General features: G+C 36.4%; 1 protein-coding gene and 1 pseudogene across 4 annotated transcripts in view; both read right to left on the reverse strand.

Annotated features, from left to right (window-relative positions):
- Nucleotides 1-26,976, reverse strand: part of WDR7 (WD repeat domain 7) — a 372,789-nt gene that overhangs the window by 60,970 nt on the left and 284,843 nt on the right. For all 4 annotated transcript variants that reach the window (XM_003926047.4, XM_003926046.4, XM_074383362.1 and 1 more), the window contains one exon: nucleotides 5,779-5,878. In XM_003926047.4, coding sequence (XP_003926096.1) covers nucleotides 5,779-5,878 — 100 coding nt within the window. The remainder of the gene's footprint in view (nucleotides 1-5,778; nucleotides 5,879-26,976) is intronic.
- LOC120361770 (small nucleolar RNA U3) lies at nucleotides 11,188-11,380 on the reverse strand (annotated as a pseudogene).

The following is a 26,976-nucleotide window of genomic DNA, read 5'->3' on the forward strand; positions in this document are numbered from 1 at the left end:
CATACTGAAACATAACTGTACCCAAACTAATATACTTGATATAATTATGGCACAGTTTGTTTTGTTTTACCATGTCATATTGTATTTTTAAAGTTTTTTTACTCTAAAACCTCAGAGTTTTTTAGTTGAGCATCATGCATTTCATTGCACATCTACTCTGTACCAGGCACTAGAAAACAGGAAGCTTTAAGAACAGGTTCTTTAAGGAACTTAAACTTTTCAATAGTAAACTTATTTTAATAATTTGATGTACAGAAGTCTTCAGGTACACTTTCTTTCTCCCATCCATCGTTGCTTTCTTTTTTTTTGGTAGCCCTATGACAAAAGCATGAGAAGTATCTACATCTACTAAAGTGGATGACGCCTCCAAGTGACTGTACAGTCGCTCCATGGTTTTCTCATCCTTGGGTTCAATCAATGGCTGATGGAAAATATTTGGAAGCAAAATGGATGGCTGCATCTGCACTGAGTGTGTATGGACTTTGTTTTTTTTGGTCACTATTCCCTAACCAATACAGTGTAACTATTTATATAACATTTACATTGTGTTAGATGTTATAAGTAATCTAGAGATGATTTAAAGTATATGACAGGATGTGCCAAGGTTATACGTAAATACCTCAGCATTTTATATTACACCGAGGGATGACCGTACAAACTTCATGAGGAAAGCTAGTTAACATGGGCCTAAGAGAATCTTGCATAGAGTGAGCAGTTATTACAAGGAATGCATTCCAAAAGGATTGGAAATCAGTGAGATATGATATCAAGTCTGCCAAACCAAAGGCAAATACTGCTTAGAGGGAAGATTTTTGTTGCTGATTTAACCAAACACATGCCTGAATCTCTAAGGAGTCAGGGACCCTAATTCATCTGCTTAGCAGCAGCACAGAATATCAACAAAATTTAAGCACGTCTTCATAGGGAGTTAGATTAAAACAAACAAACAAACAAAAAACAAAAACTAAGCAAAATTCTAGTCAGGTACATTCCTAACTCGCTGGCAGTCCCCAGTAAAAGCACAGTCAGTAGCAAAGCAGGACTTTAACTACTGAATTGCATCAAAGTTTCTGATCTCCATAATCAGTGGAGACTCAGCTACCACCACAAGCAGGAGCAGCCTCCAGAAAGAAGACCTTCACATGACCTAAGGCAGTGCTGCTTTTCCACTCAAGCGTTCCCTACTGAGCAGGGTGAACTCCTAGCCTTACCACCTACAAAAGCCCAGATGTCTCCAGGTTCATCTGTTAAATTCCTTAAAATTAATGGAATTTAATTGTAATGCAATATATTTCCAATTTTACTTTAATATAATAATCTCCAAAGTTTACTGAATGCTATTTGGCTGGTTCTGGCTAAGAGTTTTACATAAGTGACCATATTGACTTCTGACACAGACTCTCTCCTTTGACCTAAACCTTCATCAGGTTCCTCTGAGTTCCCTGCTTGACTAGGCCTGAAGTTGGGTTTCCCTCTCTGTCCTTCTTGAATCCAGTTTGAACAAGAATCCTAAGTCCGTTTAGAGAAAATCCCCCTTCCTGGGCATCTGACCATACCTACAATATCTTAATCCCCTGGCCTGCCTTCAGTAAGGATCCTGTCAAGTCAGCTTAGCCAGAACACCTTATCCTTGATATTTCTTTGTAGTACAGCTGACTCTTGAAGAATACAGGGGTAAAGGGTGCCAACCCCCACAGAGTTAAAAGTCAACAGGTAACTTTTGACTTTCACCAAGTTTGACTACTACTTATAGAACACTAGATGAGCAGAAGCCTTACCAATAACATGCAACAGTCATTTAACACATATTTTGTGTATTATATGTGTTATATACTGTATTCTTACAATTATGTAAGCTAGAGAAAAGAAAATGTTAAAAATCATAAGGAAGAGAAAATCTATTTACTCTTCATCAAGTGGAAGTGGATCATCATAAGGCCTTCATCCTCCTCATCTTCATGTTGAATAGGCAGAGGAGGAGGAAGAAGAGGGGTCAGTCTTGCTGTCTCAGGGCTGGCAGAGGCAGAAGAGGTGAAGGAGGTATAAGAGGGGGCAGGAGAGGCAGGCACACTTGAGGTAATTTTTATTGGAAAAAAAAAAAAAACCCACATGTAGGTGGACCCACACAGTCCAAACCCTTGTTAAAGGGTCAACTGCAATCCTCCATGCCCTGACCCCACTCTGTTCCTTGGTTACAAATCCCCAGTTGTCCTTGCGGGAGCTGAGTCTCTCCCTCACTGTGAGATCTCGTTGCGGTCACTATGCCCACCACCATGTCGCTCTTTGATAAAGTCTGCCTTATCATTTTTGTTAACAAGTGTGTAGATAAATTTCTCTTTAACAGTTCTAACAATAATAGACATTACTTCTGTTACTATTTTACAAATGTAGAAACTTCAGATTACAGAAGTTAGTAACCTTTTCCAAGGATACAAAGTTAATTATATTAACCTTATATTAATATAATTATATTAACAATCATTAACATAGAGATGGAGTTCAAGCCCACACAAATTTCTAGTTATCCTTATCCACTATATTATACTATAATGTTTTAAATAACTTTTAGTTAAATTAGTTGACTCTTCCTCCTCAATTATCTTAGGCAGAGGTTAGCAAACCCTTTCTGTAAAGGGCCAGATCATAAATATTTTAGGCTTGTGGACCACAAAACAGTATTTGCCAGCAACAACTACTCAATTCTGCCATTGCAGTAGACAATATATAAATGAATGTGTGTGCCTGTGTTCCAATAAAGCTTTATTTACTAAAACAAGTGGTGGGATAGCTTCGGGCCACAGTTTGTCAACCCTTGATATAAGGACAATTCATGTTTCAGACCAACATGCTATATTATCCTGTGGTTTTACATAATCTGTTTGGGAAGAACAAATTTTAAAAAAGGTTAAAAAAAAAAAGGCAGACGTCAATACCAAAAGCTGAGGGAAAGAGGCTTAATTTTTCTTTTATCTTTTATCAACCAGTCTCAAGATGACAACAAGAGACATATATGACCCCCAGTCTCTCAGTCATGGGTTCTCTGCCTCACTGCGCCTCTTCTCAGCCTCAGGATCCTTTCTTCCCCTTCAGTGTGATTCCCCCCATCTAAGTGGTCATGCCTCATTTTTCCATCCAACTGGGACCATACCCCTACAGCCAAGTGAATTTTCTAGCTATCCGTTGATATCTATGTTTTATGTGACAGCCCTATGCCTTTGTCCATGCTAAAAAAACTGTCTCACTCTCTCTGTTAACTGATTCCAACAGATTCTTTAAAAAATTCTTTCCTGTATTCTTAGTTCAATATTTGATTCACCTTATAATACACATCATTTCCAAACATGGTAGCCATATCTATATATTTTGTTTCAGATGTTGGCTCATTTTTTCCAAATATTATAATGCTAGTAAAGTAAAAGAATTAAGAGAATAGCTTAAAAGTTCAGTGTCACTGGATATAACTGTAACTGACAAAAGTAATGATTGACGTTGAAGATTTAGCTTTGTTTTCATGTTCTGAATGATGAGAGGAAGGTGCAGCCTTCCCTTTCATAAGAAGTGGAAGGTTATTCAATAATTTGGGTTGATAACTTTGGGTATCAAAATCAAGAAGATGAGGTAGGGAAAAACTATGGGGACACAAAAATGTCTAAATAGGCTGGGCGTGATGGCTCATGCCTATACTCCCAGCACTTTGGGAGGCTAAGGTGAGCAGATCACTTGAGGTTAGAAGTTCGAGACCAGCCTGGCTAACATGGTGAGAACCCTGTCTCTGCTAAAAATACAAAAAAATTAGCCGGTCATGGTGGCACGCGCCTATAATTACAGCTACTCGAGAGGCTGAGGTGAGAATTGCTTCAACTGAGAATCGCTTGAACATGGGAGGCAGAAGTTGCAGTGAGCCAAGATCATGCCACTGTTCTCCAGGCTGGACAACAAAGAGAGACTCCATCTCAAAAGCAAACAAACCGAACAAAAATAAACTGTCTAAATATACTAAAATGATATACATAAAATAGAATATGAATGACATTACATAGTCACGTTAAGAAAAAACGTCTGATAAATGTTTCTCAAGTAATTTAGTTGAAAAGGATAAGATATTCAAAATCTTAATTTTTTCTGCATGCCACCAAGATCTTCACTGAGACGCCTTAGTAGGAAGAAAAATAAAGAAACATATCCTTAAGTACAATGTGGTCCTTTCTCATTAATTCTTAAAAGCTGTTGTTCTCTAACTCATCCTGGGGTCGCCTCCCTTTTCCCTCTGCTGGTGGCAGCTGTGTCTTATGTGGTAACAGGGTCCTCTCTGTGATTTTTTTCAATTCATTTCTAAAGAAGCCTCACAAGGTCACCTTTGTTCTTTTTTTTTCTTTACCTGGGAGATGCTTGTGGTTTATGTCTCTCAAATCTACTAGCAGTAATATACTCCAATTTTAAAAATTGTCTTAACAAAAGAAAATCTGAAAATGCTATCTAAAGAACCTCTCTTATGAAAGGATCTTATAAACTACATGGAATTTAACTTTTAAACAAGTGTTCAGAGTGGTTTCATTGTTCTCAGTGAGAAGAATATGGTGGGGAGTTAATGTCTTTTAAAAAATCACATGCACAAACAAAAATTGACAGTTAAATAAATATGGCAAATAGTGCATCAACTGCACTCCCAAAAATGCACAATATACAGTCACACGTTAGAGACGTTGAGAAGGCCTGAAGAAACATTCTAACAGTATCCCCCAAATTTGTCGGACCCCTGAAATTTTTGCCTTCTAACACCTGGATACCTGTTACCATCTCTTAGAACTACTTCATGGAAAAAAAAGCCAAGTAATCTTTTAGATAGTTAATTAATAGTTCATTAAATTAAACAGACAGTTTAACATTTCAGCCACATCCTGACAAATTTCTTCCTATCCTTCTGGAAATTCCTGATATGATAGTATGGTTGAATATGTTCACATTAATAAATGCTACAAAGAAATACAAGAAGCTGTGACCTGGAACTATTTACCAATGCAACATTATAACTTTACCATGATCACGGTGGAGCCTAACCCTGATTTTGTTAAGTAATAGTGTGACTCTGGGACAAAGTGATTTAAGGCTCTGTGCTTCAGAGCCTTAAATTATATCTAATGTGGGGTTAGATTTGCCCTGTCTTCTCAGTTGGTATATTTTGAGAATCAGGTGATTAAGATCAGGATCAAAATCAAGAAGAATTTTTCATAAACAGTGAAGTGTTATAAAAGCATCAAGAGTGTTATAAAAATACAAGAAGTAGTGCTTCCAGTACAGCATCTATTTCCTTTACATAGAACTATAATAAATGCTGTTGTGATTTCTTCTTTCTTGAATTGACTAGATCACTGTCTTATAATTGTGAAATACCTGATTTCACTTAGAGAGAAAATTAATTTTTGTTCCATCATTGTATCATAATAATGTTTCATTGAACTTTTCAGAAAACACATGGCAAAAATAAAAAGATCAGAAAACTCTGTTTAACGTAAGAAGAGATGTATTGCAAAATAGTTTGTCAGCAGTGCCACCTCACTCTGGGCTCTCTTACGAACTCTTCTGTGGCAGCCCTTCAGTCCCAGTGAATGAAGACAGTAGGGCTCTATACTCTTTGCGTCCTTCATTAAACTATTGATCCCTTCAGCATTATCCATAATGTTCCAGCAGCTCAGCATGTCAACTGGTGAAGTGCTAGTCTCTCTCTCCTTTCAATAACTTCCACGCTTTATGGAGAGGAAGTCACAATGATTTATTTACCTGACATTTTCCAGTCCGGATGTCGTACAGGGCCACTGAACCATGGCGAGCTCCAACTGCTATTCTGTGATTTCGCTCATAGTAGCTGACCATGTAGAACCTGAGTTGAAATTTTAACAACAAAAACAAGAAGCCAGGTGAGACAACCTGCACATGGAGGTGGACGGCAACATTTCAAAGGTTAAAGCCAGCTCTGATATACATTTTGAAGTAAATGTATCTATAATATGTTATGATTTTTCAAAAATGTTTCATTTTAGTAATTCTTGAAAATCAACTGAAAGAACAATGATATACAATATCACTTTGGCCTCTTAACAGAAAACAACTTATAATCACAAACATGCTTGAATTTTTGAAACAAGAAATAAGGGCCAAATACAAAAAGATTACATATGAAAATACGGTTTTGCTACAGTGACTACTATGCAAATATTTCTATTTGAATAGAAATGGAAAAGATAAAAAGGGTTACATATTCCATATAATTATGTTTCTCCTGGTTTATTGCAGTATTAAAGAGTAATATATACTTTCTGGCAGGACAATCATACAAAGGCTACATAAAATTTATGCTTAAGTTCGTATACATAATTTAGAGTAAAATTAGAAAGCTATCCATCAGAAAAAGTTATCCTGTCAAGTTCCCCTGATTTCCCATGTTTACCAGCTTACCTAAATGATAGCTGTGGCTTTTAGCAGTACGAATAAGCATATTTGGTGCTTATTTTGTATTGCATAAAAACAGGATTTAGTGAGGATGGTTTGAAGATTATAAGAGAGCGAGTTAGTGTTTATTTTTATTTTTCTAGATTAATTTTAAGGATGAGGTTAAGTATTTGAATTCCTTATCTGTGCATTGCCATACTGATTTCATGTCTATATGGCTATGGCCTGAAGCTAAGAATAAAAATTATTAGAAGTCTAAATAAGAAATGATTTTATATCTGCAAAGGGTTTTGAATGTATCTTCCCATTATCTAGTCCTATTGTCTCGGTGTGAGTTGCCCAGATGAACATGTAGTGTACCCTAAATATTTAGGAGGAGTTTGCATCAATTCTACTGTACATTCCTTGTCTTTTCCTCTTTGGTTCCATAATACCAAACTAACTTTTCTGTTAATATTTACATTTTATAAGGGGGAGGGGGAAGCAAAACATGACAGAAAAAGAATCTCATTTCTCTAATGCTTTCTTGAGGTAAATATACTAAGGCATGGGACAGCATTTCTGAAATTCTAGTAGTAGAGGCTGAGAGAGACAAGATGTTTAAATGTGGGAGAATTCTGAAGCAGTGATATTCTGACAAAGCCATTTGGCATTAGCAGACACTATGACATTCATATATATTTCATAAATCCGGAAAACAAGCCATTAAATTTTTAAACTTTTGTTACTTATCACCAAGTAATATACTGAATGAGATGTTTGTGCCATCCCTAAGCCCCACTGAATAACCAACCTCTTCCCCTTTAGTGGAAGGTTAATACTTCATTTTTTTGAACTTTTAGTAACAGGAAGGAAACTACTTCAGTGTGTCCTGCTGGGTGGATTTTCTGTGCTCATGACTGGCACTCTTCTCTTTCTACATTGGTTTGAGAGAAGGAAGAATACAGAAAGCTCCTAAAGCATATGAAGCTTCCCTGGCTATTAAGTGTTTAGGAAAAAGCTAGTTTTTCAAAGCTCTTCTTGCCCAAAGAATATTATTCTACCTTTAAGAGAGAGTAGGAATCGGCATGCAAAACCAACCATTCTCATGCTTGAAAATGAAAGTGATTTAGAAGAGCTTAAAAAACATTTACTATTTTGTTATTCAATAATCACAATGTGTAAGTATTGGGCATCACTGTATCTATATGCCTATATCTACATCTATATTTATACACATATACTCATGAATAATTTATCTCCTATTTGAGTACATGGAATATAATATCTAACAAATGTTTTAGCAAATATTTATTCTGTGCAGGAAAATACAGGCATAGGAAAATACAATTTGCAGTGGTCTTTTGTTTTACCTATTACTTGCACAAATTTAACAACTATATTGCCAACATCCTTCTGCAAAACTGAAAATAATTACCCCCAAAATAACCCTTTTGAAAACAATACCTTGGTAAAATATACTTGTGTTGACAAAATCTTACTCAGTGAAACTGGAATCCAAAAAGATTTTGTTACACAGCCCATTTTCTATGCTCTGGATATCAAACTCATCCTTCTATATCATCTACAAACACCATTATTTATGGCAGAAAGAAAGATCAAATCTATTCTTAGAATCAAATCTTTACTCTGCCTGAAAGGGCCATATATATTACAGGTCTGTATTTTTCATTCTTTGGAATTTACTACAGGACTAATACTTGTAAACAATAAAAGAATTCTGGACAGTGAAGGTCTTAAGGCATGTTTTAATCTTAGGATTTCTTGTTAAACTTTTATTCCTTTAGCAGTGGCTCTCTTAACAGAAGAAATCAGTGGTATGTACGCAGTCACTTCCCAAGTATCCACCTCGGGAACCAGCTGCAGTGAACCGATCCCTGCTGAGGCTTCCGGAGCCCACCATACTCCTAGTCTACTTTTTCCTGGAGCCAGTCCTCCTTGTAGGGTCTGTCAAGATGAAGGATGGTAAGATATGCATTACTTGCTTCCTGACTTGAAGGGATCAATGGATTGCAGAGAAGGGTCCATTACAGTTTTTAAAGCTGTCCTTTTCTAATCTTGAACAATCTTGCATGACTGCATTTTTCCTAAGGGATGAACATTCCTCTAAAATTTGGGGGTCTCAGAGTAAGGGTTCTTGTGTCCCGAGCTTTCTGGAAATGGTGCCTCAGTCTCCAGTTCACTGGGTTGATAACACGTCACTTAGACAGTTGGTCATGACCTGGCAAGAATCCTTCTCTAATATTGACGTTTGAACAACAGTTCTCCTCTGCTAGGTGGACCACAAGGAAACTGTGAAGCCAGAGAGCACAGCACCACTCAAATCAGTGAAAGAAGAATAAAGTAGAAATGGGCAATGATGTAAAGTGTATTTCTTGCTGGAGCTGAGGTGGTCATCAACAAGTTGAAAGTCACTCATCTCCAGGCTTTCATCATTGCCCACATGCAGTCAGAGTAACTTTTCAACAATAAATCAAATCACCCCTCTTCTGTTCACAACCTTCCTTCAAGGTCTTGGCATCTCTTGCCTTTGTTCATGCCGCTCTAGTCACAGTGATCTCCTTGCACTTTCTTAAATATGCCAAAGGGGTTCCCATTTTGGATATTGATAGTTGTTGCCCCCTCTGCTTGAAAACCTCATCAGCCTGTTACCGCTGTTGCTCATGCCCTCACTTCATTTAGGTCTCCGTTCCAAAGTTATCTTGACCAAGGAGGCCTTTATGGGCCACCTTGTTTAACACAACAGTCCTTTACCCATTACTTTTAACCCAATATCCTACTTTTTCTTTATTATGCCCATCACCACTAAGACATGAAACAACAATTTTTATTTATTGCTTTTTATCCTCCATCAGGGACTTTGTGTTTTGCATGAATACATAAATATGGTCCAAACAAGTAGGATGCCACAGTAAGTAAAGTTTGAAACATTACACTTATCCTTCAGTCACCAGTGTATAATCTATGCTAAACATGGATTTTTATGTCTAATGGATATTCTATAGGGTCTAAAATAATTATTGAGATGAATAACAAAAGAAACAAAAATTGTCCAAAACTGGCAGAAATAAAAAAACGGGCTCTCCCATGACCCTTCTAGAAATGTGTTTCAGGCCGGGCGCGGTGGCTCACGCCTATAATCCCAGCACTTTGGGAGGCCGAGGCCGGTGGATCACGAGGTCAAGAGATCGAGACCATCCTGATCAACAAGGTGAAACACCGTCTCTACTAAAAATACAAAAATTAGCTGGGCATGGTGGCGCACGCCTGTAGTCCCTGCTACTCAGGAGACTGAGGCAGGAGAATTGCTTGAACCCAGGAGGCGGAGGTTGCGGTGAGCCGAGATCGTGCCATTGCACTCCAGCCTGGGTAACAAGAGCGAAACTCTGTCTCAAAAAAAAAAAAAGAAATGTATTTCAATTGAGACAAAACAATTGTAGATTTACAAGAAGTTATCTGTAAAGGCTCCTGGAGTCTGGGTACCTCAGCATGAGACTGACAGTTATATAATAAAAATATGTAATTATATATTAGGGAATTAGAAAAGATTGCATGAGCTGAAATTCAAAAAGGTAAATACAAATAGTCTAAATAATAATAATATACACAACAAAATATATTTTCAATCTAAATGTTGTCCTGGTAAAAAAAAATGATTCTAAGAATCTGCCAAAGATTTCTATCAGCACACATAAATTTCAATAAAAATGGTATCATCACACAAAACATAATGAACAGATCATCATTTATCAATCATTATTAGCTATTATTAGAACAGATTATTGGGGAGGAATGATACAATCCAGTTCTTTTAAGATGTATTTGTGACTTCAAACTATTGAGAAGCAACTCACAGTGGGGTGTACAAACCCCAGAGAAGGATGGTTTGAGTTATAAATACTAATATGAACCGAGTCTGCTCTGGCACAGCAAATCACTTTGAAGCACACTACATTGCTTGGGAGTTTGCCAAATACCAAGTGCCTGAGTTTCTAAACAACTTTGGCACTCCCTATTCATACTTTTCCTTGAATTGATGAACTTTTAATCTTTATCAAAAATGGTCCCCAAATAAGAGAAAACGCGTGTAATTTAGAAGTTCATTTGAAAAAAGAAATAGAAAACATGCAACTCTCAGCAGAACGAGGACTTGGGAGAAAGATGGAAACCTGTAAAATCACTTCAAGTATGATTTTGGTCATTTGCAATGATCTCAGGATGTTAAGGTACTGCTGTATATCATTTCCTTGAACATTAGAATGCAACAAGAAACACTCTTCAATTAATCTAAGATTAACCTCCAGCTTCACATGAAACCACCTTAAATCTTAGCATATACAGAAGATAATATAGGGAATACAACTATCCTTTCCCCCAAAATAATATCACAATGACTACTATGTGCAGCTAACTTTTACTATTACGTATCAGGCACTGTCCTAAGTATTTGTGTATGTATTTTCATAAGTAACTGAGGTATTATGAGTAATTTTTATGAAGTTGTTTTTAGAAATTCTTAACATGGATTTAAAATGGTTCACAAAATTTGATTGTTTTTCTTAAGAAAATATTAAGGCAATATATACTTGTAAAAAACTCAAAACACACCAATATATGTAGAATAAAAAGTAAGTCTTTCCTCTCAAATTCCTACTCCACCAAGAGTAACTGCCGTTAACTATTTACTGGATCTTCTGAGAGCTTTTTCTACCCTTTTTTTTTTTTAAACAAACAGACAAAACCATTCAGACTGTGTCCTCCCCCTCTTACTCTTGCAGAGGAAAAGAACAATCATCAATGGCAAAGGCAGTTGCAGGGAAGCAACACGCTCAGGAGAGGATGGTGCGCCTCCTCTTTGCGGTTTCTGCTCTGCATGTTCAGAGCAATTTCTCTACTAACCAACCAAAGAAATGATCCCTGAAAGTATAGTCTATTTTCTAACCTTTAATACAAAAGTGATGTACACAGTACACATACTTTTCAGCAACTTCATTTTCTTCATGGGGCGTCCCCTCATGTCAGCACACATGGATCTCAGGTCATTCTTGCTCACATCTGCACTGTAGTTCTGTGTATGCACATTATGTTATTTAACCATTCTGATGGGAACATGGGCTATACTGTACATAGACCCTTGTATACCTAGGTATTTTTGTAGAATACATTCACCAAAGCTGCACCAAAGCATATGCACATTTTAAATTTTAACAGACAATGCAAAATTGCCTTCACTTTTCAAGAGTGTTCCTACTTGGTATTAGCAAACTCCATACCTTTTTGCCAATAAGAGGACAAAAATAGTATCACATTTTTGTTTTAATTTGCACAAAGTGACTTTAGATTGACTCACTTGGTTGAAGTCTGAAGGTTATACATGTAGATTACATTCTTAATGTAAAGAAAAATTATTTGAAATCTAATCAACTGCACGTTGCATCCCTTTATTCATCATGCATACTGGATGGGAAAAGAAATACTTATGACATATTCCCAATAAAACCACAGGAAAGATTTGATCCCGCCACCCAGGCAAGCGGGTTCTACAGGAAAGAACAACAGGATTTCTACAGTGGAGCAATGTACATGTTACTTTGACCCCAAGAAGGTACCAGCGACAACCAACCACCTTGACCTCCTTGACTAGACAGGACAAGACGCCAAAGAGCTCTTTCAGGGCCACACACTTGAGGAGCTCAGCCTGAAAGATTCAAGAGTAGGTGTTCAGAGAATTGGTCAACAGCCCCTACAGATGCCACAGCCAGAATCAAGGCGGACAGTTTTGTTCAGGAAGAGGCACTCTCTAGAACATGTCTGTGCACACCCGCCAGAATTCCAGACTGCCATGCTGCTAATATGTTTGAAAAATTCATAGACATCAAAGTGGCTGTGTTGTTAGTTTTTGGGGCTATGAATGGTGGAGGGTAGAGAAATGTTTTCCAGAAATGCTTCATTCCTGTGGCAAGCATTAGTTCAAAAAACCAAATAAAATATTCTTATTTTGGGATGGTGATGGACACTGGGTAATTCCATTTGAGAGTCCCTACTTCCCAATCAGGGTCTTGCACACTGTAAACAGTCAATATGTATTTCCTGCTGAGTAGTTAATAATCAAATTTGTTTCCCTCTGAAAAACTTGCCATAAGCACACTATAGCTGGCATGTTAAAAGCAAGATCAAAAATGCTTCCTGGGCTGTCCAGGCATCAGAAATCCTGCAAGGAAAAAATACCATGCATATTTGGGGTTTGAGGCACAATAGCTGAGAAACAGGTTCCTTATTGCCTGTATCTATACTTACTAATTGTGTAACTGTGAGTAAGTTCCTTGTCTATGTCTCAGCGTCTTCATATGGAAAATGGAAATGATAATACTACTTATTATGGTGTTGTGTAATCGAAATAAGTTAATGCAACAGAAGTACCTAAAACAGTGCCTGACACATGGTAAATACTGGTAGGTACATGCAAACCTGATCAGCTATCATCATCATCAATCACCTGCATTTCCAAATATATATTACAGAAAGATTAAATAAGATGTAGTTAATTTGCTATTTTCCTAGGGCAAGTAAATGCCAACTAATAACATGCTAATAAATAAGGAAAATGAATGCTCAGAATATTTTAAATTTATATATTTAAAAATACTTATGATTTGCAAGTATAAACCTGATAATAATTACAAATTATTTTATAGTTTCAGTCTAAATTTGCTAGTATACATAATAGGGATTTGGTGTGAAGCACTTTTTTATTGCATTTCGAACAGGCTGAAAATTAAATATTCCTTCTGTTATACAGTGAAATGGAATACTGCTGGAAGGTCTAGAGTTTTTTGGTTTAATATGAAGAACTTTAGTATTAAAAGACAGTCACTCATCTGGGAGTTTTTAGGGTAGACAAACTGGACTAGAATGATTTTAGAGGGATTTCTACTAGTGAATATAGGAGTAACATCTATAATTATTTATCATGAAAAGTATTCTACAAAATGGAACCTAAGTTATGAATTTTACTGGAATTTAGGACTGAAGCTACTTTACATTCCATTATTGTAATCACCATATGGGATTAAAAACAAACCACAGGTTTGGAGGAGTTTCTTAAAAAATGAGCTCATGTACTGTTCTAAAGTAGACAGTGTTCATTTCCTTACTAGATTTTAAGTGCCCATTTAGCGTGAACAGAGCTGATTCAGCTTTTCAGTTGAAAAGCAAAATCAATCAGTCTGTCTACATAATAACGAAGTTTAAGAAAAGGTAAGCTATCTCTGAAAATACAGACTTTCAACTGTTCTGTCTAGATTAGTTTTTTTATTCAGTTCAAAAGTTTAAATACTTTTTTTTTACTTCGAATTTTAAAAATTATAGCTTTAATGTTTCCCCATGACACTTTTTACTATTTTTAAATTTGCATTATTCTAATATATATCCAATTTGAAAGGAACACACACTCATTGAAAATAGAAATACAGATGATTTATTACAGAAAAACAGTTAATAAGTGAAAGTTACTCTTTACCAACAATCCCCTCCCATCACTCCCAGTATCTGCCAGTCATAGCTTGGGGTGTGTCTTTCCAGATTTTTTCCCTTCATATATATACCTGTATATGTATGAATACTGATCTTCACATATAGTTTTCTTTTTTTAACAATTATTTTATTTTAGATACTCTTCTGCAATGTTGCTAGTTTCTTTTAAAAATTTATCTTTACTAACATCTTTCCATGTCAATAGAAATGGATTACCTCACAATCTTTTTAATGGCTGTATGATATGCCACAGTTCTCTATATTTAATATAAACAATGGTAAGAAATAATATCATTTAGAGGAAACGAATGAGTATTTTAATATAAAGCACATTTTTCTATGTAAATATTACAAGATAACTTCCAATGAAGGTCAACTAAAAGATAATCAGTTAAATCCAGCAGCAAAAACAACATTAAACACTTAAAATTTCAATGTCAATGCTATTAAAACTTATGTGCTTTATCCATTTTAAGTAAATCAGAGAAAATTATACCCCAAGTCCTTTAAAGTTAGTATCCTCCTTGCCACTACTAATGTTTTTAATATCTACTGAAAAGCCAAAGTAGTTGAGTCATTACATACATTGTTCAGTTCTATGCACAGGGTGCTTGAGAATGTCTTCATTCTTGGCCATGAGATATGCAATGTAAAGGAAGACACACAGTAATTTTTGCAAAGTAATCACTGATTAGTCAATCATTCACAACAGTGTTCCAGTAACATTTTGTTCAATGACAGTCATTCTTACATATAAAAATAAGCATAGATTTTGGAGTCAGAAGGATATGTTTACCTCATAAACATCTACTCATCTTTAAAAACTCAGCTAAAATACTACCAGGTCTCCTTTCTTCTATGCACAACTGCCAGCTCCCTCCTTTGTGGCCTTCTTATCATGGCTCTAGGACTCTTCTGTGTGTCCTGGATACCCTTTTCTCGCAGTGTTTGTGACAGCTCACTGACTGACCTCTCTGTCTGTCAAGCCAACTTTAAGGCCCTTCATGGCAGGGACTACCTGATGGACCCAGCATGGCACACAGCAGAGACAAATAACTGAATGAATTGGAATTTTTCAGAGAAGTCCACAAGTGATTAAAAATTATTTTACTTTGTTAAACTGAACAGGTTTGATTTTTTGATTCCTATTTCTTGAGTGGCTTATATTTTTCTAATTTTGGAATTGCATACAAGATTAACCATTTATTTGTTAAAAACCAGCCAATTAAAATATTTTCTTTTCATTTTTATTCTTAGGTTTAAAAGATAACCACCATATAGTGTGGTAAATATCATAATTAAATATGATTGATGTTTCTATTGATTTAACTCTTTAGTAAGTATACTAAGTGGATGATACACTTTAAAAAAAAACAGTTTTTTAAAGAGATGTTTTAAATTCAAAGCAAAACTGAGGAGACAGTAGAGTTTCTATGTTACTTCCATCTCTGCATACACACGGCCTCCCCACTATCAATATCCTGTACCAGGGTGGCAGCTTTCTGATAAATTTACACATCATTTACATTAGCGTTGGCTCTGTATATTCTATGGATTTTGACAAATGTATAATGGCATTCATCTACCATTAGAGTATCATATGTATCACATAACACAGTATCACTACCCTGAAAAATCCTTCCTGCCCCGACCTCTGGCAACCACTAATCTTTTTACCAACTACAGTTTTGCCATTTCCAGGATGTCATATAGCTGGGGATCATATAATAGATAGCCTTTTCAGATTGGTTTCTTACATTTAGTAATATGCATTTCTCCATGTCTTTTCATGGCTTGACAGTTAATTTTTAAGAGTGCTGAATAATAATCCATTGTTTGAATGTAGCAGAGATAATATGCTTTTAAAAAACTATCCCTTTGGTTTCCACTTAAACTTTTCTCCCCATGAAACTTAATTACAAAAATAGCATTAAACAAAATAGGAACTCCTTGTTTCTCTTTAAACATGTGGTTTACTTTCCATATTGAGTTCTTTGTTCATTAAATAGTCTTAGCTTAGGATTAGGTTGAGATTAATTACTTCAAAGAATTTTCAGGAAGGCATCGAAGAAGGTGCAGCATTCATATAGCCCTACCTTAGGATGCATATCTTTTAATATGTTTCAGAATTTATGGTAAGATAATGATTGGTAATCATATATTTGTAAGTCAGTCATGAGAAAAGTAGTTGCTACACAAAAGTTTTACAATTTTAGAGTTGAATGTTGCCACGGTTAGTGGGCACAAGAGCCCTTGTTTCATACTGGAGGAAATTGAAGTCGAGTGATGTGCCCCGGACGGCATGGCTGGGGCGGCAGAGGTGGGAGCTCCCACCACCTGGAATTCGTGGTCTCACCAGAGGCAGTGTCACAGGGACAGCTGACAGCAGTGCTTCTCAAGTGTCCATACTGACACCAGGATGTTATCTGCCCTTTTCACTCTCATTTTCTCACAAACGTACAGCTGAGTTTTCCAGATTTTACATGATCTGAGATATTACAGGTGGAAGCAGATAGGAGAATCCAGCTGACTTCTATTAAGCCAGAAATCAAAGAAGTTGGCCAACATCAATTTTCATAAAAATATTTTTATCTTAACATATAATGGGTTCTTTTTAAATGAAATAATTAAAAAATTTCTCAGTTTAAATTTCTAATATGGCAAATATTGATAGTTATAACTCACTATAAACAAATGTTCTTTGAGTTATTCAATAATGTTTAAGAGTTTAAAGGGGTCCTAATATTAAAGAGGTTGAGAATTATTCACTTAGTCTAAATCTTTGAAAAAGCAGACTATATACATTGTGTGTATATATGTGTATATGTGCATGTGTATATACATATAGTGTGCATATAAATATCTTAAGATATATGTATAATACGGATAGATATATAGTATATATGTAGCTTAAGATATATACATCCTGTGTATATCTTTTAAGATTTCATATATATTCCATATTTTGGGAAATTATATATATTCTGTAGCCTTGAGAACTTTGTTTCAAAGAAACAAAAGCAAGCTAAACACAAAGTGCGTAGGGTTGCTGAGAAGAGACCGTAAGACAACTTTGGAATTGACAAGATGAGATGACATTTAGGATGGGGAACAGGTAACTGGGAACTAGAGAAGGGAAAGCCAAGGAAACAAAAGTGAGAAAGAGGGTGTGAGAAAGAGGTAAGGGAGTGTGCTCCTGTCTCTCTGCTCCAGGAGCAGCCCCTTTAATCCTCAGTGCAGGCACAAGGTCTCTGCATTCATCATTCAACAATGAAGGCTGCGGGGACTATAAGAGGAATTTATCAGAAAAGTTCCCATTCTTAAGGGCTTAATGAGTTAAAAAAAAAAAAAGCATAAACAAGAGGAGTGTAGATTATATAAATTCTGTGAAGCTAAAAGGGTAATGTGAGAGTGATGGTGAGGAGGCTGTTGTACACAGGGAATCAGAGGAGGTTGACCTGAATGATGAGACCAAGCAGGCTACATCAATATCTGGAGGAGATGCCTTCTAGGCAGAGGAAATAGCAAGAACAAAAGTCCTGAGGTAGGAATAAGCTTGGCCTTATTAAAGGAAGAAGAAAAAAAAAAAAGACTAATGTGCCCTGAGCCTAGAGAATTTGAGAACGGCACTTAGAGAATGCAAGGCTGTCACATTTAATAGGATGTCATCTATAATGTGACCTCTAAACGATAGGCAGATTTGCTGCCAAGTATTATGCATCATGGTGCTTTAACATCAAACGCCCCTCGTTCCTTAAGGAGGTCCACTTCTGGAACCAGTGGCATTGGAATTTGAGGACAGTCAGGAATCCCAAGAAAAGTTAATGGTCCTTTAAAATAAGGAGAAGTTTCCGGATTTCTACTGAGCTACAGGAAACCTAGCCTTAGTTTTCCCAAAATCTAGCCTACCTTCTCTCCAGTTACTGAATCCTAGGAAAGGTTATCACTTTGGGATACAGGAGGTGCAGAAAATAAAAGAGTTTTAAGAAAGAAAAAGTAAGTTTTGTGATTCTGTGCAACACAGGATTTCACTAAATCTCAAACTGTGGTTTGCAGATTCCTTGGGGCCTTATGTTCCTTGGAGAAGTCGATGAGATCAAAACTATTTTCATAAAAATACTGAGATATTATTTGGCCTTTTCATCATGTTGATTTTGCACTGATGAAAAGGGATGATGGGTAAAACTGCCAGCACTCTAACCCGAAGGGGCACTGACATGTAATAGTTTAGCAGTCCTTACACTCTTTCACTGCCATGCTGGCAATGAGCAAAACAACAAAACGGTTTTGCTTCAGAATATCCATGATGAAAAAGTTATTAACCGATTACATTCCAACCCTTGAGTACACTTTGTTTCAATATTCAGTGTGACAAAGTGGAAAGCACAGAGAAAGCACTTCTACTGTATCCTGAAATCTCATGGTTGTCTTGGAGAAAAACGCTTAGAAGATTAATCTGCAAAATGAACTAGCTGCTTTTTTCATCGAATGACATTTATTTGAAAGCATAACTGAGAGAAAAACTATAGTTATTTGAGAGATACTTTCTTGAATATGAACAAAGTTAAGCCTTTCCAGGAAAACAACTGACAAGATTTATTGCCAACAAAAAATTCAAGTAAAAAATTAGAATTTTGGAAACCTGTATCTGGCTTCTCAACACTCACTGACTTTTTTGAGGAGATCAAAATATGCTAATATCAGGTCACATATTAGCAAATGTGGTATTTTGATATTGTGAAATGCAATATGACCACATATGGAGAGCCTACATAACTTAATGAACCAACATTCTCCGTTGACCAGTGCATAATGTTACAAAATCATGGGCAGGCGAACTACCCATTCAAAGTGCAAGATATACTGGTGGATTTAATACGACAGTAAAAGTCCATATGACTGCAGATTCCATATTGCAACTAACCCTTAAAAGACAATCACATGTTGAGTTTTGGTGTAGTACCCAAGAAGATACAAAATTATCTGAAAAGGCTATTAAAACATTCCTCCCTTTTCAACTACACCTTTGTGAGAGCAGATTTTTAAATTCTGACCATATATCTCAACCAAAACAACATAATGTAATAGATTAACGACATGCACAGATACTAAATTCCACCTGTCTTCTAGACAGTAAAGAGATCTGACAAATGTAAAGCAATGCTACTTTTCTCAGTATTTGCTCTTTATTTTGGAAAGTATTTTTCATAAAAATGTGTTTACATCAATGTGAATAAGTTTATTTCTTAAATAAATCAGTATTTTTAAAATGCTGTTTTAATTTTTAAAAATAAAAATATCTATAATCTTCATAAACAAAAACTAAGGTCTTCAATTTTGATGAGATCTTGAAACCAAAAAGTTTGAGAACCACTACTTTTAAAGACTGAAAAGCATTTGGCAATCAAAAATTGTTTGTAATGTGTGTGTGTGGACATGTGCACGCACATGAAAGACAGAAAGAGAGGCAGAAAGTGAGAGAGGGAAGAAGAAAGTGAACGAGAGAGAGAGAGAGAGAGAGAGAGAGAGAGAGAAGGGGGAGAGAGAGAGAGATTAGTGGGGACAAAAATCGGATTCGAGTAGATTAAGAGAGAAGGAGAGGTGATGAACTGGACACAGTGTAGACTCCTTGTCCTGGAGGAGGACGGACTAGACAGTAGGTGAAGAAGATGCAGAGAGAAGGAAGCGTTTTTTCATGAGAGAGAGAATAAAACACACTTCCAGGCGGAGAAAGCGATATCATAGACAAGGAGAAATTAAGGATAAAAGAGAGAGTTCTCTAAAGAGCAAGGTCCAAGAGGAGCTGAGACAGTGAGATGAAGGATGGAGAGGAAGAGGCCTGGGCCTGGACCTCAGCAATGGTCAGCTCATCCTCTGATGAGATGGCTCATCCCTGTGTGTGCTCCTGACATGTGCAAGCCTGTGTAACAGTGCACACTCAACTCGGAAGAACACAGAGCAGGTATGCGATCCGTTCAGCAGAGCTTGGCTTCACTTTGGTCTGACTGTCAGCACAAAAAAAGCTCGTCAGTCTGCCTGTTTTTAAAATGAGAGACAGGAGGAAGTAATTCATGACAGAAGGTCCTTTTCAGAATCAAAATTTTACAACTTGTAATTCTATGAAAATAATGCAGTAAGGTCACTGCTTAAGTGAGATAACTGGTACCATTTATTACGATGAAATTAAGGACTGAACACATGAAGCGGCCCAGCTAGTGTCATTATTCAACCGCAGTTATTGAGTGGCTATAGTGAGGGTGTATATTTTTTAAACTAAAAATTGGGACAGAGCCCAACAAAGGATTTTTTTTTTTGGAATCTGTGAATTTATTTACTTGATGACTCTTTAAAAACTGTAAAAATTAAATCACTCTTGGTTATACATCAAATAAACTGCCTTAATTAAAACAATAAAAGTGCATGACAAAAGGACCTATCTGGGAATGCTGGGGCATATGGTCTTTGGCCAGACAGAGCCCTCTGCTAGTTGCTATAAAAGAAATGAAGGGAAAAGCCCCTTTCCTCAAGCTACTTGTAATGTGCATGACTGTGCAGTCTTAAGTGACCAAAAATCACATCTAGAGGTGTATCTAATTTTTGCTGTGAAGAAATCCTAAAATCTCTTACGAATTACAGTTTCATTAAAAAACCCTAATCCTTTATTAGTCATGCGTTACATCGCTGCCAGACCTCAAGATTGTAATAAAGTCACCTTAAACTTAAAAAGTACATTATGTTTGTAGAAGTATTTTATCTTCATTTCTAATTGTGCCTTGACAGTAGCTTCTAAGAGCTTACATTTCTCTATTCTGACCTTAGTAAAGAATACTTTGGTCAAATAAAAAACAAGCACTCCTTCTGGAACATGTGCTTTTCACACATGCAGGTTCTAGAGTGCTTTTCTCTTGGCTCAGTCACATCTGTGCAGAACACAACGCAAGCCCTGCTCTACGCCTGCACATTTTATGCTGCTGCGTCGCACTGAGTAGTGTAATACCAGTCAGCATGGATCGGTGACCAGAGAAAAATACAGAATCCAGCTGAGTCAAGCATGGACACTCCTCGCTGATTGGTCTTCTGTGTGAGGGACTTCACGAGGGGATCTGAATCCAGTAACATGGCAACTTGCAACGAAATTTTAACAAGCAATTCTGAAGAAACTTCAGTCATGTTTATCCTCCCAGTCCTTGAAAGGAATCAGTTCTACTTTCTTGGCGTCTAGGGTATTTTTAACTGAGGATGCTGTATTATTTATAGTTCAGGCAATTAAATGTAAATTACTCAGAACCCTCTAACAATAATTATCTAGAGTGCTGGATGATGCCTTTTTGAAGATCACTGAGGACACTTAAAGACAAAGCCAAGGCCCAGTTGAGAAAGAACCTACGGAGATTCATTTCTTAAATGTTACCTTATTGTGCTTCCTATTTTACTTATTCATAAACATAAAACTAACTCAGTGCTGCAGCAGTCTTGTGGCTAATATGTTAGTGCTTTAAAATGGATGCAGTTTATCTCCTACATAATAATACAGCCATATTTGTTACAGTGATGAAAAATATAACAGAAGAACTACTTTGTATAACTGTGTTTTGAAGGATGAGTGTGCTATATTTTTTCAAGGGCACTGAAATCTAAGCAAATTTCTTGTATTATTAGTAGATGACACTACATTATTAATATCCCTGAAAGTAAAATGTGAATTAGGAAATATTTAAAGCTATGACTATAAAGTTAATACAGCCAGTTAATAGTGTGTGATTTTTATAACTTTTACTGGATTTATTATAGAAAAATAGCTATAGCTATATAAACGGCTCCAGGAAGATCTAAGGTATTTCAGCTAATACAAAAAAAGTCTTTTTTATTTTAGAAACTAATCATAGCTGGTATTATTCTTATAAGAATGGTTATTTTTACTTTCATGGCTTTTGAAATAAAAGTGTGTATTTCATATACACACATACATACACATACTTAGGTACATACACACATATATAATATACACACACACACACACACATACACAACATAAAGGACAGAGGGAAGCTTATACTATCTATTAAAAAGGTAGACAAGGAAGACAGAGATGGAGGTATGATGTTGAGGAAAGAAATACAGGAGTCAAAAGCCGTAACTTCCTAGACATAAGCAGGGAATTTGGATTTGAGCTGCTTAATGACCAAGGCAAATTTTAAAATTAACACTGCTTAAACAGGGAAAAAAAAAAAACAAACAAAAACCCACACAAAAAAAACACCACATTTAAGGTTCCTCAGGAAAACAAACAAAAATGGGCTGTCATCCAGATTTAAAAGAAACGTCCAGATGGAGTCTTCACAGAAGGGACACTAAACAATGTACCAAATGGCATCGACGTGACAGCCCTGAGACAATGGCACCTCCATTTTCTTCCCACTCCCTTGGAAGGTGCCTCCTTGCAAATGGCAGGCCCGATGCTAAAGAGGAACACAGGCAAGGAAACCCTGGAGGAGACCTGACAGCCTAAGCCAAACATGCAGCTCTCAGACGATTTCACTCAATCTAGGGATGTAAACTAGAATACTCTGAGGAACGAATGGACCACGTGTATTCTAAACCAGCTTCCTAGTACTCTGTGTTTCTCAACTGAGTTTTAAATAGCACCTGATGAATGAAACTTGCAGTTAAAGTCTTCAGCAGGCATTCTGTGGCACTGTCTAAGGGCAAGCCGCTCAGGGTGCATCTTTGGAATGCATGGGCTGAAGGAATATGTTCAGGCATTTCCTTAGAAATTCCAAGTTTATTCAATATATAAAAGAATAAACATCCAAGGATTTAAGATTTTAGGTAACACAACTTGGCCAAAAAGAACAATGATTCAGGTTTTGTTTTTCTTGATTTTGGATTACTAGAGTACTTGGTTTTCAAAGCTGAGTGTTGATAAGAATCACCAGGGGAGGCTATGAAATTGCTAGGCTTCAGGAAAGTCTGCTGGAGTGGCTCTCAGGTGGAGCCTAGAAATCAGGTCATTCTCTTGAAGGCAGTCTGGGAACAATACTCTGAGATCATTCTTCTCCCCAGTGCCTGACAGGGAGCAAGTACTCTGCATGTCTCTAAATTTCACCTTCCTATCTGCTTCCTCAGTTCTTTCAGCTAATTGGCACTGAATGTGCTTTGTTTAATACTCCATTGTGTGAGCTCCTTCCTAGCATGTTCTTGATGATCAGGGAATCTTTTAAAACTACCTGGTTTATAAACTACACATATATTTTATGTCTTCTCTATGGAAACCTGCAATTTCATGTTGACCTCAGTCCTAAAGAGAGCTCTAGACTATTCTAGGACCGCGACAGTGCACATAGGATAGATTTCTATGGAGCTGGACACAAGCGGCACAACGGAAGAGCTCAGCAGGATGACTGTTCAGAGAAGTCAGCTTTTCTTTGCGCAGTGGTCCCTAAAAGGTTTAGACACAAATTTGTGGCTCACCCCCGGCAAATACAGAGGACTTCTATTCTCACCTTGGCCTTGTCTCCCTTTCCTACTCTTACTTTACCTTTGCTCCAATTTCCTCACTCTTTTTACATATGATATTCACTTTCAAAGCTGTTTAAAATACTTTATGGAACAGGGTAAGTGGGTGTTGTAAGTATGTGTGTATGTATGTATACGTGCACATAAAAATGGATACATACCGGTTAAAAGCTAGATATAAAAAAAATAATAAGAAGGATAGGGTTTTATCTTGGAGTTAAAACTCTATTGGTCACTTAACTAATAAATATAATCTAATTCTCCAAAAATGTTTACATTTATATAATGCCTTCTTTAATCTGCTTGTGAATACGTCTGAAAACATTTAGCTATCCGCAAAGTGCTATGTAGATGAAAAATGTATTATCTTATTAATTATGCATTGCTATGATCCCATGTTTTAATATCAACAAGTGAGATTCAGTCAGTGATACAGAAAGAATGTTTATCATTTTTTACTGGCATGTGTTCTAATCCATTTCTGTTTTCAAACAGAAGACATCAAAAAGTTTTAAAACCTGATGGAAAAGCTATTATATAAACAAAATTTTTAAAACTAAATTTTTTGTATCAATGGTTTCAACAGATTCGTAATTTACAGCTTAAAATTTAAGTATGTTTTGAAGATATCACAGAATAAAGAAATTCAGTTAACATTATAATTTTGTGACTGAATGTACCATTCATTAAATTATACATTAAGTCATTAATAACCTCCACTTTAATAAAATGGAAATCTTAATTTGTAACCTGATAAATAACTATCAAAATAAAAAAATCTTAGAAAAATTACCACATTAGAGTTTTAAAACTCTGAACCTAAAAATGAAAACTCAGGTGCACATAAGAATTACAAAGGTGAAGGTGAAAAAACTAGACAACAAAATAAAATCAAAAAACCCAAACTCAAGATTATTCAGTATTCTATAATGCTATTTTATCTTGGGACTCACAGAGAATAGTTAATTTTATGTATATCCTAAGTCAGAATACATTCTGTTTTTAAACACCCAATGACTTCAGGATACTGTATTAGCTCTTAATTGAATTAATACAACTTTAGATGTTAAGAGCATGTTTATAACGTTGATTAAAAATTTATTACCTTTTTACAGATATGAAACTAATGTCATCTTATAGTTTTTATACTTACATAATACTTTGAAATATATATTAGCTAATATTTTATAATTTTGGGGTTTCACATTATTATTAGAGAGATCCGCAGAAAACTAGTAATGTGTGAATACCCAAATCATAAGCAATTTGCTGGATGCATCCCTAAATATTTCATTTATGAAGAACACAAATGAAGTTTCACACCATTTAATGATCTATCAACCACAGGAACTAAATTCCGGCATAGGCAATATTATAGGGTTAGTCTACAATAAAACCCATAGCATATTTTAAAAAGGGTAAAAGGAAGGAAAGATAAAAAAGAACACAAAACTAAAGATTTTAAAAACAAACATCACATGTCTGAACCGCAGATATTCATGCCATTGACTTTGGAGTTTCACATTTCATGAAAGGCATTTTGTACACAGAAGTCTCAAGTGCTATAAGGCACCTAGCAGAATACAATGCTCCAGACATGGCAGATATTCAATAAAATAATTTTAACTCCTACTGATACGTTATCTTTGTTGTTGTTCATTTATTAACCTAGTAAAAATCAGCCAATAGATGGAATGGCATTGACCCATAAAACTTTGGAGATCCCATGTTCTCTTAAGTCCTCTATAATTTATCATCTGTTGCAACTCACACTTAGCATAAGCTACAAGCTTATATTGTTAATCATCCTTTTAAGGTTATGTGCTGACTCACAAATAAATGGGCCTATGTGGCCTTTATCTTCACAATCTTAATAATATCTATGAAATTTAATAACTTTGTTATAAATCTGATGTTTCATAAAATTATATCAACTGGTAGAAGAATTACACATTTTTGCTTAACCTTTTCTGTCTACTGCCTGTCAAATACAGTAAGTCCTCACTTAATGTGAGGATTTAATATGTTCCTGAAAACTGATGTATAATGAAATCAATTGTACCACAGGCTAATCGATATAAACAGCGTTAAGATTCTACAGCACATTTCTGGTCACCAAAACATCGCCAAACTTAGAAGGACCCAAAACACTTCCAATATTAAACACTGAAATAAAGTTGAGCTCTACATACATTTAAGAAAGATTAATAAAAATTTCACCAGGGCCACCCTGATGAAGTAACTGAAAAAGTTCTTTTTCTGTTTTTCTTTATTTATGCCCTTTATTTGCTGGCACAGCTGTGTAAAGAAACCAGATGGCCCAATAGCACCACAGTTTCTCCATTCCTGACCAGATACCAGAGGGAGATAAGATCCCCAAGTGGTGCAAACTGGAACAAGTGACCACTAGTTGCCTTTACATCATTAACATTATCACTATAATACTAAAATTCCCTCCCCGCCAAAGAACACCTCGCATTTTGTGTCATGGGTTGTAGGAAGACGTACATTTATGCACTGAGCCTGTGCATCTGGAGGCCCACGCCGCGCATGCTAACATTCCTCTCCCTCCCCAGTCCTTAAAAGCAGCATGACTTCTATTTTTTCAGGGAGAGGGTGTCTTTAGACCAACAGTTCTTTCCTCCTACAGGCCTGGCCAGGAATAAAGCTCGCTTGACTTTTTTTCCTGCTTTGCGACTGATACAAAGCAAGGAAAGAATTCCACCTACCAGTGACAAAAACAAGTTAAGATCATTGTTTACCCACTTATTCTAGTTCAGGGTCACGGCTGGCTGGAGTCTCTCCCAGCAACTCAGGGGACTAGGCAGAACCAGCCCAGAGTTGCTGAGAGAGACTCCAGCCACCCATGACCCTAGGATGATAGGATGCCATCCCATGGTAGAGTGCTCGTGTCCACACCACACGCTCTCGCTCAGGGCAGGGGCATTTAGAAATGCTAGTTCACCTAATGGGCACATCTTTGGGATGTGTGAGGAAACTGGAGTACCCAGAGAAAACCACATTGACCGGGGAGAAAGTGTCAAGGCCACACAGACAGTGGCTCCAGCTGAGAATTATTTTTTCTCATCAACATTATGATGAAATTACGTTGAATGAAATGACATTTTTCAAGGACCTGCTGTAATAGTCAAACTCCTTCCTGTGAAATTCAAAGCTCTCTATACTCAGGCACTATACTAGACTCCCATCCTTAACCTACGTTCTAGCTACTCGACTACACAGCATTTACCAAATTTGCTGTAGGCTTCTGAGCGGCCAAACATCTGTCAGTCTGGTTCCCTCTGCAATTCAAGATGACGGACCTCTAATTATCCTGTAAAGCCCTCCTCATCAACTCTTCTGTGATGCTTCCAGAATCCACCACCACTTTTCCATTACCATAACTCCTTCGGAAGGCAAATCCCTCTCTTCATTTGGCAACCACTTTTATTAAAGCATTTTTCATGGATATTACCATTA

This window comes from Saimiri boliviensis, chromosome 13 (assembly GCF_048565385.1).
Source record: "Saimiri boliviensis isolate mSaiBol1 chromosome 13, mSaiBol1.pri, whole genome shotgun sequence".
In the NCBI taxonomy this organism is placed as follows: Eukaryota; Metazoa; Chordata; class Mammalia; order Primates; family Cebidae; genus Saimiri; species Saimiri boliviensis.